Consider the following 17,804-nt stretch of genomic DNA (forward strand, 5'->3'; position numbering starts at 1 on the left):
TTTCACCTCTACAGGTAAAGCATGGGCCAACGTTTACATTTTGCATCGAAGGCCGGTCTGTAGCACCGAGCCTTGAATTCTCCTTCACTAAGATCGACTTTGGCAAGTGCTTCCTGCACAGTGAGGGTCTGGTGCCGGCCTCACAAACGCTAGTGATCAGCAACAAAGGGGGAAAGGACATTTGGTAAAATATCTAACTGTTTTTCTACATGTCTGGTAAAGGTGGTAACTGCGTAAAGGAATGTTCACAACCAAGTCTAATTTCCAAACCTGTGCTCTGCCTCCCTCTCCTCAGTGTCCAGTGTGTGTTCAGAAACACCTCTTACCTAGAGACGGACTTCCAAACAGCTGTTTTGTCCCCTGGTGCTGTGATAGAGGCACCAATCAACTTCTATCCTCGTGAGGCGTGCCGTTACCAAGAAACAATCACCTTCATCTTAAACAGCTGCATCACCAAACACGTGGACGTACTGGCGCAAGGCGTGGAGAGGAAGGTTTGAAAGAAAGAAACGTGAATCATTTACAAATATATAAAGGTTAACGCCATGTAAACTGAGCAAGTGATGTTTTAAGACTTTAGTTAATATTTTGCTGTAGTGACATGTCAATCAATCTGAGCGCAATCAGCACCTGCAAGGTTGGGGAGAGCGTAGCGTTTCTGTCTGATCCGTTCTGTTGTTGAGGGGAGATCTCCTCGATTAAATAAAAAAGGGCTTGTCTGCCAAAACAAAACCTCTCTATCAGCTCACTGAATAGATGTCCAGTGGGTTTGTTTGATCACGGACGACTCTCTCGTCTTAATGCCCTTTCGTTGTTACAACATGTAAACAAGACGCACTGCCATAGTTATTTTCCTTCTTGCCTGTTTTACGTTACTATGGATACTAGTCTCTCTTTCCGATTTACGCCTGCTCCATACTAGGCGTAAAAGTTACACCTGGGCGCAACGCATACAGGGCTTAAGTCTAAGTGGTGCACTAGTCATAACTTTAGTTTGGTCTTAACCTTCGGTTCTAAGTCGGACGTAGAGTTACGCCTAGCTTACGCCCTGCTGGTGCACTCCATTGCAGCAGGACTCAAATCCAGAACTCAGGATAGAGGATCCAGGACACACGACCACAGCAACATGATTAGCCTCGACTCAGGATCCCGGCGTAGATAGACACCAAAAAGAAATGTGGGGTAAGCTAGGTTATTCGGAACATGAGAGTACACAGGTACAGACAGAGAAAAGGAAGAAGTAAGGTGTCCCCCGACAGTCCAAGCCTATAGCAGCAAAACTAACGTGTCTCCGTACATGCACTCTCTTAGGATAGGTTGAGGGAAAGGGGTAGCAAGTAAGAAGAAAGGAACATGACGACATGACTTGTCGTGTACTGTACTGTATATATCTAATTAGATCTCACCAAAAGCCCTCTGAGGAAGGGACTAGAAAACGGATAGTCTCTCAACTTGACTTCAGCCATTGCAGCTGACCCTTATTGAGTTACCCAATATGTGAATATGTTCAACTAGTATTACAATCCACATTATCCTTACACAAAATACAGTCTGACGGGTGTTTGAATGTAAGTTAGCGCACTTAAAAATCTGTGAGCTAACTATTATAATACTATACTAGAACCATAATAGTTTATTCATCCCGGGGATTTTTTTCCCTTTTTCCGACAGTTGCTCTATTTAAGAATGAAATAAATAAAAGATAAATACAAAATAACTCAAATGAAAATATTTGTTTAAACATCAGAACAAATATTAAGATTGTGCAATAAAAACATACAATTAAATAAATATATTAATATGAAGATATCATGTAAAGTAAAATGTGAAATAAAAGATGAAATAAGCATATTTAAATAAACATAAGCAGTTAAACTAAAATGCCAAATAAAAGATTACAAAAATATGCTACAGAATATTTATACGGTTATTAAAAGTGAGAGTAAATATTTGCATTTTGCACACCATCAATGGTAATTCACTAAAAGGCAGATAAAACTTGACAATATTATTCATTAAAACATTTGTTATCCTGTATGTATCATTCGTTCCTAGCTGGAGGTGGAGCCCCCCAGCCAGAGGAAAGTGAAGCTGGGGTCTCTGATGTTGGGTCAGAAAGTGAAGAAACAAGTAGTGCTGGTCAACCGGAGCCTGTTAGACATTTCCTTCACTCTGATGCTTAACACAAACACACCACTGGACCTAAGGGTATGAAACACTTACAACACATATGCACACACACAGATAAAGTGTTTATAGGGAATTTATACAGAATCAACGCTTGTCACTTCCCTCTCCTCTCCTGTGTTTAACCTCTCCTCTCCTCCAGGACCTGTCCTTCAGTCCAGCAGGGAAGCAGAGCCTGAAGGCCAGTGTTGGTTCATGTAACGTTGAGATCCAGTTCTCTCCTCATCAGAACATACCTCCCTTCTCTGCTGAGCTGCAGGCGGAGGTAGCAGGCCTGCTGCTCCCCCTGCTGACCATCCAAGGCTGCTGCCAGGTAGGCTGTCAAACACATATGACATCATTTTACAAAGCTGGTGCAAGTGATGCTCTTCCTTGACGTAATTGTGTGCACTAACAAGACCATCATTCTATTTTTACTTTATGTTTATTCCTTTGACGTTCGTCCTTTAAAGGAAACATGGCCAGTATCATGGTGAAACTTCAAAGTAATTGTTATGAAGAACTTGCTATCCTTAGAACATTTTGTCCTCATTTATTTCATGATTTCTAATTATTTATTGACAGGTGTATATGAAAATGTTTTCTTCTTCTTTTGCCTATGATTTTTTCCATGTATATCTTTGTTTTTAATTTAATTGTTGTCTTCTCATTAATTTGTGTTTTTATCAATCAATCAATCAATCAATGTTTATTTATATAGCCCAATATCACAAATGTTACATTTGTCTCAGTGGACTTCACAGTTTGTACAGAATATCAGTATGACAATACGACACCCTCTGTCCTTAGACCCTCACATCGTACAAGGAAAAACTTCCAGAGAAAACCCCACAGTTTAAAGGGAAAAATGGGAGAAACCTCAGGGAGAGCAACAGAGGAGGGATCCCTCTCCCAGGACGGACAGACGTGCAATAGATGCCGTGTGTAAATTGAAAAGATAATACATTTGCAACATAGGTAGTCCAAATGTTTTGAAATGCATGTGTGTATAATAAGAAGATGAATCCACGAGGATATCCATCCAGGACTTATGATCCAGGACCGCAGCCACGACTCAAGATCCAGGACTCGCAATCCATGACACAGGACCGCAGGATCATCCATGACTCCGGATCCCGGCGTATATAGACACCAAAAAGAAAGAAATTTGGGGAAGCTGGGTTAATCGGAACATGAGAGTACACAGGTATAGACAGAGAGAAGGAAGAAGTAAGATGTCCCCCGACAAACTAAGCCTATATCAGCAAAACTAGGGGCTGAATCTAATCAGCCCTAACTATAAGCTTTATCAAAAAGGAAAGTCTTAAGCGCACTCTTAAAAACGGATAGGGTGTCTGCCGTCCGAACACAAACTGGAAGCTGATTCCACAAAAGTGGAGCTTGATAAGAAAAGGCTCTGGCTCCCATTGTACTTTTAGAGACTCTAGGAACAACCAACAACCCTGCATTCTTGGAACGCAATGCCCTAGTAGGACAATAGGGTATAATGAGTTCTTTAAGGTAAGATGGCGCCTGCCCATTAAGGGCTTTGTAGGCGAGAAGAAGAATTTTAAATTCTATCCTGTGTTCTATAGGGAGCCAGTGTAAGGCAGCCAGAACAGGAGTAATGTGGTCCCTTTTCCTAACTCTGGTTAGTACACGAGCTGCAGCATTTTGAATCAGCTGAAGCGACTTGACTGACTTCTTGGTACACCCTGATAATAAGGAGTTACAATAATCCAGCCTTGAAGTAACAAATGCATGGACTAGTTTCTCTGCATCGTTTTGAGGCAAGATATGCCTGATTTTTGCAATGTTACGTAGATGGAAGTAGGCGGTCCTTGAAATTGATTTTATGTGGGCGTTAAAGGATAAATCCTGATCAAATATAACACCAAGATTCCTTACAGTCTCACTGGAGGCCAAATTAATGCCATCCATAGTTAATATATCTTTAGATAATTTGTTTCGTAGATTCTTCGGGCCAAGTACAATAACTTCAGTTTTGGTCGTGTTTAACATCAAAAAATGTAAGGTCATCCACGTTTTTAAGTCCTTGAGGCAGTCTTGAATTTTATTTAGATGATTAATTTCATCAGGCTTGATTGATAAATATAGTTGAGTATCATCCGCATAACAATGAAAGTTTACAGAATGATTCCTTATAATATTAATAATAATAATAATAATAACTTTTATTTATATAGCGCTTTTCAATAACCCAAAGTCGCTTACAAAAAAAATTAAAAGTACAGAAAGGGGGTGAACAGGCAGAAGACAACATAATGGACAAGAAAATTGAACATGAACATTACATGAACAGGCAAAGGACAACACAGGGGGGGAGCAAGCATAGGACAACGAGCAAAAGACAACATAATGGAAAAGAGGAAAGAAAAAGTTGATGAATGTATGAATAAGAGATGCAGCGTGGGGTGAATAAGAGATACAGCGTGGGGTGTGAGTGAAGTCAGTGGGTTGGGGGGTAGGGTAAGTTGAAGGCTTGGGAGAAGAGGTATGTTTTCAGCTTGGTTTTGAAGGTAGACAGTGTGGGAGAGTGGCGGACAGATTGGGGGAGGGAGTTCCAGAGGCGGGGTGCTGATCTGGAGAATGCTCTGTTGCCAAATGTTTTGAGTCTTGATGGTGGTACTGTGAGGGAGAGAGTGGAGGAGGATCGGAGGGCTCGGGGGGGGTTGTAGGGGATGAGGAGGTCAGAGAGGTAGGGGGGGGCTAGGTGGTGAAGGGCTTTATAGGTGAGGAGGAGTGTTTTGAAGATGATGCGTTGTTTGATGGGGAGCCAGTGAAGAGAGCGGAGAACGGGAGTGATGTGTTCACGGGTCCGGGTGTGGGTGAGGAGGCGGGCAGCAGAGTTTTGTACCATTTGGAGTCTATGGAGGGAATGGGAGGAGATGCCAGTGAGGAGGGCGTTGCAATAGTCGAGGCGGGAGGTGATGAAGGCATGGATGAGGGATTCAGCAGCACGGGGGGGGAGGTAGTGTTTGATTTTGGCAATGCGGCGGAGGTGGAAGTAGGAGATCTTGATGATGGAGCTGACATGGGGGTCAAAGGAGAGGGTGGGGTCCAGGATAACGCCAAGATTGCGTGCCAGGGGGGAGGGGGTGATGGTCGAATTCTCAATGGTGAGTGAAATGGGTCCTGTTTTATTGAGGGTTGATCTGGTGCCTATGATGAGTAGCTCTGTTTTATCACTGTTGAGTTTAAGGAAATTGTGAGTCAGCCATGTTTTTATTGAAGAGATGCAGGTTTCGATATGGGTGAGGGGAGGGTTGTGAGGGGATTTGGTGGTGATGTAGATCTGGGTGTCATCGGCGTAACAGTGGAAATCAAGGTTGAGGTTGCGAATAATGTGACCAAGGGGGAAAAGATAGCAGATGAAGAGGAGGGGGCCGAGGACTGAGCCCTGGGGGACCCCCTGTGTGACTGGGGAGAGGGCGGATGTGTGGCCAGAGAGGGAGATGAATTGTTGCCTGTCGGTGAGGTAGGAGGTGAGCCAGTCGAGAGCGGAGCCCTCAACACCCTGTTGGCGCAGCCTTTGTAGGAGGATTGAGTGATTCACAGTGTCAAAGGCTGCGCTGAGGTCTAGTAGTAGCAGGATGTTGAGGGCACCGGAGTCTGCAGAGGAGAGGAGATCGTTGATTACTTTGACCAGGGCTGTTTCAGTGCTGTGGAGTGGGCGAAAACCAGACTGGAGGGGTTCATAGAGGTTGTTGGACTGGAGGTGGGTGTGGAGCTGGGTGGCGACAATACGCTCCAGTGTTTTGGAGAGGAATGGCAGGTTGGAGATGGGGCGGTAGTTGGAGAGGTTGGCTGGGTCAAGGGTGGGCTTTTTGAGGATGGGGGTGATGGAGGCAAGTTTGTAGATGGAGGGAACAAGACCAAGGGATAGAGATTGGTTGAAGAGGGTGGTGAGGTGGGGGATGAGGACAGGGAGGCAGGCCTTAGTTAGGGTCGTAGGGAGGGGGTCAAGAAAGCAGGTGGTTGTTTTGGATGAGGTGATGATGGCTAGGATGTGGGAGGAGTCAACAGGAGAGAAGGCAGTGAGGGGAGGGAAGGGCGGGTGGACTGGGAGAGGAGGGGGGGCGTGGGGGTTGGAGGAGATAGTGGTCATGGCAGTTAGGGAGCTGTTGATTTGTGAAACTTTGTTGTTGAAGGCGAGGAGGAAGGAGTTGCATAGGTCAGGGGAGGAGGGTGGATTGATGTCAGGTGGCTGGAGCAATTTATTGATGGTGGAAAACAGGATGCGGGGGTTCCGGTTGGTGCTGTCGATGAGGGTGGAGAAGTGGGCAGATTTGGCGGCTTGGAGAGCATCACGGTAGGAGGAGATGTGAACTTTATAGGCTTCGGCGTGGACGGTGAGGTGGGTTCGTTTGAACAATCTTTCAAGTTGACGGCCGGTCTGTTTCATGGTACGGAGTTCCGGGGTGTACCAGGGGGCGGGGTTGGTGAATGAAACAGAGGAGGTTTTCCAGGGGGCCAGAGAGTCGAGGGAGTCAGAGAGAATTGAGTTGAGTGTGGTGGCATAGTCGTCAGGGGAAGAGGGGGCAGAGTCGGGCGGGAAGGCAGAGGATATGAGCTGGGAGAGCGTGAGGGGGTTGACTGCCTTGATGTTGCGGTAGGAGATGGTGCGTTTTTTGGGGTTGTGGGGGGAGGGTAGAGGGGCGGAGAAGAGGATGCAGAGATGATCAGAGAGTGGGAAGGGGAGGGGCTGGGGGTTAGATAATGGTAGAAAGGAGGAGCAGACTAAGTCCAGAATGTGGCCTTTGGTATGGGTGGGGAAGTCAATGTGTTGGGTGAGGTGGAAGCAGTCAAGGAGGGAGAGGAAGTCAGATGTCAGGGGGGCATTGGGCTGATCCATGTGGATGTTGAAGTCGCCGGTAAGTAGGAGGTGGGAAGATAGAGAGGATGCAATGGTGAGTAGTTCAGACAGTTCAGAGAGGAAAGAGGGGTGTGGCTTCGGGGGACGGTAGATTAGAACAGTAGTGATAGAGTTGGGGAGGGAGAAAGCAAGGTGTTCAAAGGATGAGATAGGTGGGAGGTTGAGGTTCAGTTCAGTGATGTGTAGGGATTGTTTGTGGAGAACAGCGAGACCACCCCCGCGCCCGGAGAGGCGGGGTCTGGCAGTGAAACTGTAGTTGGAGGGAGTGGCTTGGTTGAGAGCGTAGAAGTCCAGGGGCTGTTGCCATGTTTCACAGAGGAGAAGCAGATCAATGTTATTGTCCAGTAGCAGTTCGTGTATAACAGGTGATTTGTTGGAGAGGGAGCGGCAGTTCAGGAGTGCGAGGGAGATGGATGGTGGAGCAGGGGAGGGGGTACAAAGGTTGTTGAGGTTGGCAGTGCGGTGGATGGGGATGGCGGGGGGGTGGGGGATAGTCCAGAGTGAGGGGATGGGTGAACCGTCAGGGAGGTGTCGGTTGCGGGGGAGGCCAGCGCCCCGGTGGATGTAGCGGCGTCGGCGGAGGATCCCAGCGGCGCTAGCTGCGGTGGCAGTAGCAGCAGGGAGACGATGGTTGTTGTTGAGGCTGTGGAGGTCAGCAGCAGTGTAGATGAGAGGGCGAGAGGTTGGTGGTGTAGTAGGCTGAAGCAGCGGGAGAGATAGTCCAAGCAGCAGATGAAAGGTAGCAGCAGATGAGAGTAGCCAAGGTAGTGTATTTGCAGTGGTTATTAACTGATTGGCTAGGAGTTGGTAGGCAGTGAGATATGTGAAAGCAGCAGTGGACCAGGTGTTGGAGTGAGTGATGCGTGTGTTGTTGGTTACCCCAGACCGTCCCTGCGGCACCATGTCTGGACCTAGCTACCCAACAGTAGACGAGCTGGTGGGGAGTGGAGGCTCCCCGCAAGAACGCCGGCTGGGCAGCCAGACAGAGTGAGTGTTGTTGTTGTTGATGTACGGCGCACAACAGGTCGGTCCAGGTTGGCACAATCACCATCACAAAACACACAGCGTACTCACCCGAGTCCAGAGCAGCGATCAACACACCCAGAGCCAGGAAAAACAAGCCAGTGGTGTAATCAGGTAGTCCAATTGTGACGGGAGCCAGCTGTTAGCTTCGGTGGCTAACGTAGCATACAGACCGGGTAATCAAGGTGACGGAGTGGAGCCACCTGTTAGCTTTGATGGCTAACGTAGCATACAGTCCAGTAGTGAGGGAGCCTATGAATGGAAACGGAGCTGGAGAGATGCACAACGGAGTGAAGAGCAGCCTTGGATCGGCGAAAACCAGCATAGAGACCCGTAGACAAAACAAACAAACATCCAGAAACAGTCCGGGGGTAGAAGCGGCAGTCAACAGACAAGACGCCAGCGTTGCTCTAGCACCGGAGGGACAGACGTGACGTGACGTGACGTGACACTACGATGATATTGCCTAACGGAAGCATATATAGGGTGAACAAAATAGGTCCAAGCACTGAGCCCTGTGGCACTCCATGGCTAACTTTGGTTTGCATGGAAGATTCATCGTTGACACGTACAAACTGAGAGCGTTCAGATAGATAAGACCTAAACCAGCCTAAAGCAGTTCCCTGTATGCCAACTAAGTGCTCTAGTCTTTGCAATAGGATATCATGGTCGATAGTATCAAATGCAGCACTAAGATCGAGTAAGACAAGAATAGAGACAAGTCCCTTGTCAGAGGCTATTAGAATGTCATTTGTGACTTTAACCAGAGCTGTCTCTGTGCTATGTTGTGTTCTAAAGCCAGACTGAAAATCTTCAAATAAATCATAGTTTCTTAAGTAATCACACAGCTGTTTTGCGACTGCTTTCTCAAGAATTTTTGAGAGGAACGGAAGATTAGAAATAGGTCTATAGTTGGCTAAAACCTCTGGATCGAGGTTGTGCTTTTTAAGAAGCGGTTTTATCACTGCTACTTTGAATGATTTTGGAACATAGCCTGATAATAAAGACATATTCATAATATTTAATAAAGAAGTGCTAATTAATGGAAAAACTTCTTTTAACAGCTTAGTTGGAATCGGGTCTAAGATACACGTTGATGGTTTAGAAGAGAGAATCATTGAATTTAATTGTTCAAGGTTTATGGCTGAAAAGCATTCTAGTTTACTATCTAGTGTAATATTATTAGAACTTACGTTTCCGGGAGCTGTTGATAACACTATACTGGTCAAAGGCAAGAGGTCATTGATTTTGTTTCAAAGAGTAACAATTTTATCGTTAAAAAAGCACATAAAATCATTACTACTGAGTGCTATGGGAATAGAAGGCTCAGTCGAGCTGTGGCTCTCTGTCAGCCTGGCTACAGTGCTGAAAAGAAATCTTGCATTATTCTTATTCTCATCTATTAATGAAGAGTAGTATGCTGCTCTCGCTTTACGCAGTGCTTTCTTATATTCATTGAGAGTAATATGCCAAATTAAACGAGATTCTTCAAGTTTAGTGGAACGCCATATCCTTTCAAGTTGTCTCGACTTTTGCTTTATTTTGCGGGTTTCGGCATTATGCCATGGAGCTAATCTATGTTGTTTTATTTTCTTCTTTTTCAAAGGAGCAACAGAGTCTAATTTTATTCGCAGCGCATCTGTAGCACTATCAACAACATGATCAATTTGGGGTGGTGTACATTTTGTATAAGTTTCCTCCCTTACATGCAGACATGCTATCGAGTTAAGTATTGGTGGAATCTCTTCCTTAAATTTGGCTATAGCACTAACAGATAGGTTTCTGCTGCAGGAGCTTTTGGCTAATGCTTTGTAGTCTAGTAACAGTACTTCAAAAGTTACTAAGAAATGGTCGGATAAAGCAGGATTATGCGGTTCGACTAATAGTTGCTCAATTTCAATACCATAAGTCAGAACAAGGTCAAGAGTGTGATTATAGCAGTGGGTTGGTTTATTTACACTCTGACAGAAACCAACAGAATCTAATATAGAGTTAAATGCAACAGTAAGGCTATTTTTATCATCGTCAACATGAATATTAAAGTCACCTACGATAATTACTTTATCTGTTTTAAGTACCAAAGCTGATAAAAACTCAGAGAATTCTGATAAGAATTCTGAATAAGGACCTGGTGCACGGTACACTGTAACAAATAAGATTGGCTGCAAAGTTTTCCAGGTCGGATGCGTAAGACTGAAAATGAGGCTTTCAAAGGAGGTATAATTTAATTTTTGTTTAGTATTGATAAGTAAACTTGAGTCAAAGATTGCTGCAACTCCACCTCCTCGGCCCGTGCCTCGGGCAATATGAGTATTGATATGGCTGGGTGGAGTGGCCTCATTTATGCTTTTTTTAATCACTTTTTTTAATCACTTTGTGTTCATTGTTTGTTGTGTGTTTGATTATCTACGTTTACATTTTTCCTTTTGTTTTATTGTTTGTTGTTCTATATTACTTGAGGGGAGTTTCGAACCTGTGGCTTCTTAACCTCACCTGACACATTTCTTATTATATCTGGATTTCATGCAGTGTAATGTTTGTTAGCAAATACATAAAACAAAACTATATTCATATTATCTTCACACACATTTGGCAGAAAACTGTATGTACATTGAGAAGAATGACACTACGTTTATCTTTACAGAAACGTAATTATACAGTTATTTGAAGGTCTTTTGAATATGTTTATGCATGAATTAGGCTAGACTCAGGTTAACCACTGGTTCTGATCTGACCTGTCAGGTAGTGGAGGTCCAGTTGGACCAGGACCACCTGGCCTTCGGAGCTGTTGTGCAGCGCTGCCAGGCCAAGAAGAGGATTCACATGATGAACACTGGGGACATTGGTGCCAAGTAAGATTAGATATATATCAACTCATTAGTTTAATTGTTTAGAGGTTTAGATTGTTGTGTGCTGTTTTGAAAAAGATTAAGAAGACTCATTGTATCCTCATTCTTTATCTTTAATGGTATAATAACATCAGTTTTGTAGTAGTTCACTTTAGTTAACGTATTGGATTTACATCTTATTATTTCATTTTGTTTAATCTCTTTTACCAGGTTCCAGTGGAAAACAGAGGCCTTTCCTCCAGAGTTGTCCATCTCACCAGCTAAAGGCTACATCTGTCCAGGCATGAAGGTTCCTTTCTCAGTGACCTTTGCCCCAGTAGAAGTGAATAATGATATAAGACATGAGAACCTGTGCTGCTGGGTGGAGGGGTCCTCCACACCCGTCAGATTCACTGTAGCCGGCTCCTGCATCGTAGCCTCCACCAGCAAAGAGGTTTGTTGGCTGCACTTTTATACAGATTAATTACGAATCTAAAAACACATTTACATTATAAATGTGATCATGGCATGTACTCATTTAGGGGAGATAACACTCAATATAATAATAATCTTTATTTGTATAGCACCTTTCATACAACAAGTGCAGTCCAAAGTGCTTCACATAGATATTTCACAGAAAATGTATATCATACAGAATACAGATACCAGTAAAAAAACATAAAAACAAACAATAAATTGCATAGAGTAGACATATATAAAAAATACAATTAGATTAAAGGTTAAAGGCTAGCATTAGCATTAGCCCAGCGCAGAAACGCAGAGAGACTAACTTATGACAACACAAAATAAAACATGGGAGTGGTGGAGATGAGGAGGTGTCGGCGTTCTGGCCGTTTACCCGGAAGGCTTCAGTAGAAGCTGCTGGGAGTCCCAGCAGTTTCTACTGAAGCCAGTCCCCAACTCCGGGGATTTTGGGCATCAGTATACGCCTTGAAGTTGTTTGCGGCCTGCCAGTAAACCCAAAGCAGAAGAAGAAGTGACGTCAGCGGCTTCATTTGCCTAATCCACCCCAAGGAACTAATTTCCGGTGTGAACGCGATCTGTACTTAGTTCATGAGAACTAAAGAGTTCTCTGGAACCTTTTGTGGGAAAAGTACTTGGTGTGAACGCGCCTATTATTGTTACTTTTTTCCACTAATTGTTCTGTGAAAAAGTTTCTATTAAGTACAAACAAATATTCTTCCTTTATCAGACATAATTATAACCACATCTGATTGATGTAGCACATATTACTGTGCAATTTATCTGAAAGGTTTTCACATTTTAAAAAAATGGTGAATGAGTATTTTGGTTTAAGATTTGATCAATGAAGCTTCCCATTGAGGTGATATGAAATATGCTGATTCGACTCCTCTTTTTGAAAAGAGAGTCGTGTCATTCTTAAATGTCACTGAACATTTGGAAAAACTTTAAATCGGTTTCAATTAGCTGACAAGTCACTAATACCTGTGAATAAATGGTGAGGTAGTGTGTTCTATAGTTTTTTTGAGTAAGTTGACTCATATTGTAGTACTTTTAGTTTTAGCATTCAGTAACTGGTATTACCTCTAATTGAACTGCCTTTGTTTTGCCTATTGCATACATCTCCTACTTCTGACTGCTTGTCTCCAGGTGCTCCACTTTGTCTGCCTAGTGCGCGGCTTTCACACCCACACCCTGCCCGTGGCCAACCCCACAAACCAGCAGTGCAGCGTCAGACCTGTCATAGAGGGCCAACAGTGGAGCGCTGCCCCCATGCTGATCCTTAGACCCCACCAAAGTAAGACCTACCAGATCACCTACCGACCTCTGTCTATGACTGCTGATGGGAAGAAGCACCAGGTAGGCTAACATTCAAACTAGTGGTTTCAATCGATTAAAAAATGTAATTGCGTTACCCACAACATAATGACCTTTTTTATGCACACTCAGTGAAGCTATGGTGTAAGCAATAAAGTGTGACACCCATCTTGTTATTTCCTCAGGGATCTGTCTTCTTCTCCTTCCCTGATGGGACGGGCCTGCTGTACTCCCTGCAAGGAACTGCTGAACCTCCCAAGGCAGAGCACTCCATTGTACACGAGCTGCCAGCCAAGACTCACCACACAGAGGTGCTCCCTGTGCACAACTGGCACGCCAAGCAACAGAGGTAAAATCACACACACACGCACGCACGCACGCGCACACACACACACACACACACACACACACACACACACACACACACACACACACACACACACACACACTTTCTTAGGTTGAAAGTGATACTATTTAGATCAGTGAGGGTGAAGCAAAATACGTTTTGAAATGTCCCATTACTCATTTGAAAAGGGAAGTGGAGGAAATCTTACCCTTAGCTGATGAAACAGATGGTTTGTTACACACAACTATCTGAGAAGCTGTCATTGGAAACTATTTTAAAAAAGGGCCTCGCATTCAAAAATACTTGGCATGTGATTTGATGAACCATCCGTCTGCGATATCTATCAAGGGCTAACTGCAATCAATCAGATCAACGGTGGCACTGACTTCAGGAGCTCCACACTGGACACTCATTGGTCCGGTCACAGGTTGTTCTTTATTGACACAGTGAAATGTAGCCTCTGCATTTAACCCATCCTAGTATTACGACCAGTCCGCACTCCATACATGGTTCGATTGGGACCCAAGCCAAGTCTCCACAAAATGAACTATATGACAGTGTAGAATCTCATGTGAGCTTGTGATAATGCAGAATGAATCCCGTTGCCCTGCAGTAGAAATGTTCCCCCCTCAATTTTGCAAAACTTCTTGCTACTTATCAAAAAAGATAACCTAAATGCAATGCTATGAACTGTAATGGGGGGGAAATACACAAAGCCTGTTGGGTGTGTACAATAAAGTCATGAGTGTTTCTGTGTCGCAGACTGAAAACCCAACTAGACCTTGGCCGTTAACAAAACAATTTTTTTTTGGCTTAATTGAAGCAAATGCAGTAGCAGTGGTTAGGCTTACAGGAAGCACATTTATTTAAAGGATTATTTAACCTTGAATTTGTATCTTCATGGTCAAATGCAATTATTGAGAGTTGCTTTGGATAAAAGCCTCAGCTAAATGTAATGTTCCCTGGCTTCAGGTTCCGTGTGCTGATAGAGACCCTGAAACCTGACAAGCCAGATGCTACAGTGTCCCTCAAGGGTCAAAAAGACATTGTCGTCCCTGCTCTGGCCACTCGGGACTACCCGTTGTCTTTCTTTACATACAAAGAGGGGCAGTACAACACCAAGGTTTGTCCACACGCACATTTCGATCACCAGATCAGAACAAATGTTGAGCCTTGTCCTCACATCACCCTTTTGCATCTCTTATCAGGTGACGTTTCATGATGAGGTGTCCGGTGAGTACTTGTTCTATCTCGTGACCTTTAAGGCCACACCTCCAGGAGTCCTGTCCACCATGGAGCTGGTGACCACTGTGCGTCAGACGGCCTCAGCCACTGTGCAGGTGGAGAATCCTCTGACCACAGTCACCTGCCTCACTACGGAGTGTAAATGCCCTGACATCAGTGCCCCGGCTCAGCACACTGTGCCAGGACAGTCCAAGGTGGGTACTGACTGCTTCTACCTGCCTCACACTACCTCACTGGATTTAAATGAAAATGTAAATGAAAAGCTACTTCGCACACTTTTTGTAATGTATATAGTATCCTATATTCATATGTTTTTGTTGTTGCTTAGTCCATAGATTGGTCCATTATATTGGAGTATTCAAATCTATTGTGTTTTTTTTTTTTACCATTGTTTGTATATATTAACGGTTTGTTTAATGAATTTATATTAATTAATTTAATTGTTTTTTTAATTACATTTGTACTACATTATATTAGATTTGTAGCGAATCTGTTAACATTCTGCTGTGATAAAGAAAAACAAAATTAGATTTAAAAAAATCTATTTGATTCGGAACTATTTCAGTGCTGAAAAGGCAGCTTTGTGTTAAAACAAAACCTTAATTGATGCTTAATTTATTTTGTATTTATTAGCTTATATTACAGGCACAGTGCACATCAATAAACATTGATGTGAATACGCCAGACTTAGCCAAGAAGCTTTTTTTCATCTGTAGACCCTAGACTGACTTTTCAAAGTCACCCTAAAAACTCATTTGTATTTTAAAACATTAAAAATATGAAAAACAGGCGACACAGAGGCCCCGAATACGGGACATGCTAATAAAAACAAAAATCATACATTGCTACACAGCAACAAGATAGCAACAAGTTACAGCAGTAGAGGCAGAAGACAGTATAGTGCTAATTAACCATATCTTTAAATTAGTTCAAATCCAACTGTATGTAGCTTTTTCTATAATGGCAGTTGGGATGGACTTCCAATTTAGTGCAGCTTTAGCAGAGACTGCTGATTGACTTAAATACATTTTTGTGAGGGACGATGCAATCCCCTCTTGCGGCACCTCTTGTTAACCTATAAGCAGTTGTTCTTATGATACTCTCCGTGTGTGCTCTCTACAGGGCTCTGTGAGCTTTGAGTATCTGCCCCTGCGTGTAGGCGAGTCTACAGCGCGCCTCACTCTCCACAGCAGCGATCTGGGTTCCTTCCACTACGACCTGCTGCTCAGAGCTCTGCCTCCACCTCCAGAGAAGACCGTCCACTTCAACACCTGTCTGGGCAGCAGCCAGGTCGTTCTTGTGAAGTTCATTAACTACTCACGCTTCAAACCCGAGTACTCATGCAAGGTGGGAAAATATCCAGCTTGTCCTTATGACTTGGAGAAGTACAGTAGGTGCACATTATGTTCTTATGATGTTCTGTCTGTTCTCGCAATTTTTTTCTTGTTTTGCTCTTAATAGAAATGGACCCTGGATAGTGTCTTTCAAAGTGATCACTTCACCAATTGTTTACATACACATCAAGAGAACTACTACTCAGGCTCTGAACACAGTTTTATAACTTGTTGAATTCATTCATTTTAACAGTGATTAGCTGAAATCTGAGTTTGCCTGATGCAAAGTTGAGTTGGAGCAAGATTGGCACAACTTTTTAAAGATAAATAAAATGGACCTAAATATATACATATAAAGAGTAAAATATATATATCTTTAGAGCATCTCTATTGGATACCTATATACACATACATGTATACACAAATACATGTACATAATAAGTGAGTATGCACTTTAACAGACCAACCTCCTACTAACAAAATGTGAACATAGGATACTTTTTACAATATACGAGTATGCAAAGTAATTGCAGTTTTTAAATTAAATGAACATGAAATGCAAGAAGGTACATTGGGAGAACAATATATACAAATGAATGAATTGGCATTGTAAAAACATGGTTGAGCATAGATTTATAAAAAGAACGTGTAATTAAGAAATCATCATTGATTAATTTGCTGTCATATGATCCCTTTCTTGTTATCTCCTGCAGGCCGATTGCCCGGACTTCACAGTGGACAAGGTGAGACCCCAGGTGGGGTCCGAGTCAGGCGTGGAGGTTTGTTTTGAACCTCATCAGCTGGGGCAAGTGACCGGCCAGCTCACCCTGTCCTCAGGAATCGGGGGGGAATACATCTTTCCGCTGCACGGGATCAGTCTCCCTCCCAAAGCCCAGGGTCCCTTCAGCATCAGGGCCGGTCGCAGCGTTACCATCCCCTTCAAGAATGTGTTCCTGCACACCAGCGATTTCTCTTTTCAGGTAAAGAAGGGATGAGCTCAGGGCCAGGGCATTGGTGTCACTGACAATGAAAGTGCTTCAGAAACAGAAATACTTCATTTATCCCGGGTGAAATTGGGTTTCATGAGAGAAGTTCCAATCAAATAAAAATATAAGAATGTGCATAACCAAGATAAAAACTGTTATTTATGCACATAAGAATGTAAAGTAAAAATGTCCAACAAAAGAAAAAAGAAAAAAGATATATATATATATTTATATATTTAAGAAATATGAGAAAATAATTGCATTCATGGCATTCCAATATCCTGTATTGTGCGAGAGCAGTGGTGAAAGAGGAGTGTGGCGCAGTGGACTAGTGCGTTGGTGTTCGGATCAGGGGAGCACAGGTTCAAACCCCACTGCAGTCAGCATGTCGTTGTGTCCCTGAGACACTTCCCCCCAAATTGCTCCTGTGGGGATTGCCCACAGTATTGAGTATGTAAGTCGCTTTGGATAAATGCGTCTAACAAGTGACATGTAATAAAAGTACTCAGACTTTTTACTTAAGTGAAAGTTGCAATACTAAATGTAAACATGCTTTGTTATAAGGTGAACTCCTGAATTCAAAATCTTACTTAGATTACTTAGATTTACTTAGATTTTACTCAAATAAAGCTGTCAGATAAATGTAGTGGAGTAAAAGTATAAAGTAGCATAAAAGGAAAATACTTAAGTCAAGTTCAAGTAAGAAAAAATGGCGTACTTATGGACATTACTTCAGTATAAGTAGTTTGTTACATTCCATCACCTTCAGTAAGCCAAATTATTTGTTGACATCAATGAAAATTATTTCCAGTTCTGGGTGCAATGCTACACAGCATGAAGCAAATACTTTAAATGTAGCCTGGAACAGTTACAGTTAGGGCAAGCTTCATTTGTTTAGCACTTTTCATATACAGGATGCAGCTCAAAGTGCTATAACAATACGACACACAACAACATGTACAAATGCAGCATATGTACAGGATATATAGTATTATCAAAGGATAAAAACAAGGAGGTAAATTAGGCATGATAATACAAAACAATAAAAAAGTTAACAACAGATCACACAACCAGCTTAGTAAAAGTAAGAAAGACATAAGACAACATAAATAAATACAAAAAGAACAATAATGAGACGAATAATAAAAATGTAAACACAATTTAAAGGGAGATGTCTCT

General features: G+C 43.0%; 1 protein-coding gene across 1 annotated transcript in view; it reads left to right on the forward strand.

The window, feature by feature from the left end:
- Positions 1-17,804, forward strand: part of LOC307038788 (hydrocephalus-inducing protein homolog) — a gene marked incomplete at its 5' end in the record, with an annotated part of 52,885 nt that overhangs the window by 33,263 nt on the left and 1,818 nt on the right. The window contains 12 exons of the mRNA XM_079680465.1: positions 15-184; positions 296-494; positions 2,056-2,208; positions 2,330-2,500; positions 10,829-10,938; positions 11,146-11,368; positions 12,547-12,756; positions 12,900-13,063; positions 14,033-14,183; positions 14,269-14,499; positions 15,428-15,652; positions 16,353-16,619. Of these exons, the coding sequence (XP_079536591.1) occupies positions 15-184; positions 296-494; positions 2,056-2,208; positions 2,330-2,500; positions 10,829-10,938; positions 11,146-11,368; positions 12,547-12,756; positions 12,900-13,063; positions 14,033-14,183; positions 14,269-14,499; positions 15,428-15,652; positions 16,353-16,619 (2,274 nt within the window). The remainder of the gene's footprint in view (positions 1-14; positions 185-295; positions 495-2,055; positions 2,209-2,329; positions 2,501-10,828; positions 10,939-11,145; positions 11,369-12,546; positions 12,757-12,899; positions 13,064-14,032; positions 14,184-14,268; positions 14,500-15,427; positions 15,653-16,352; positions 16,620-17,804) is intronic.

This window comes from Notothenia rossii, assembly GCF_949606895.1.
Source record: "Notothenia rossii genome assembly, chromosome: 5".
In the NCBI taxonomy this organism is placed as follows: domain Eukaryota; kingdom Metazoa; phylum Chordata; class Actinopteri; order Perciformes; family Nototheniidae; genus Notothenia; species Notothenia rossii.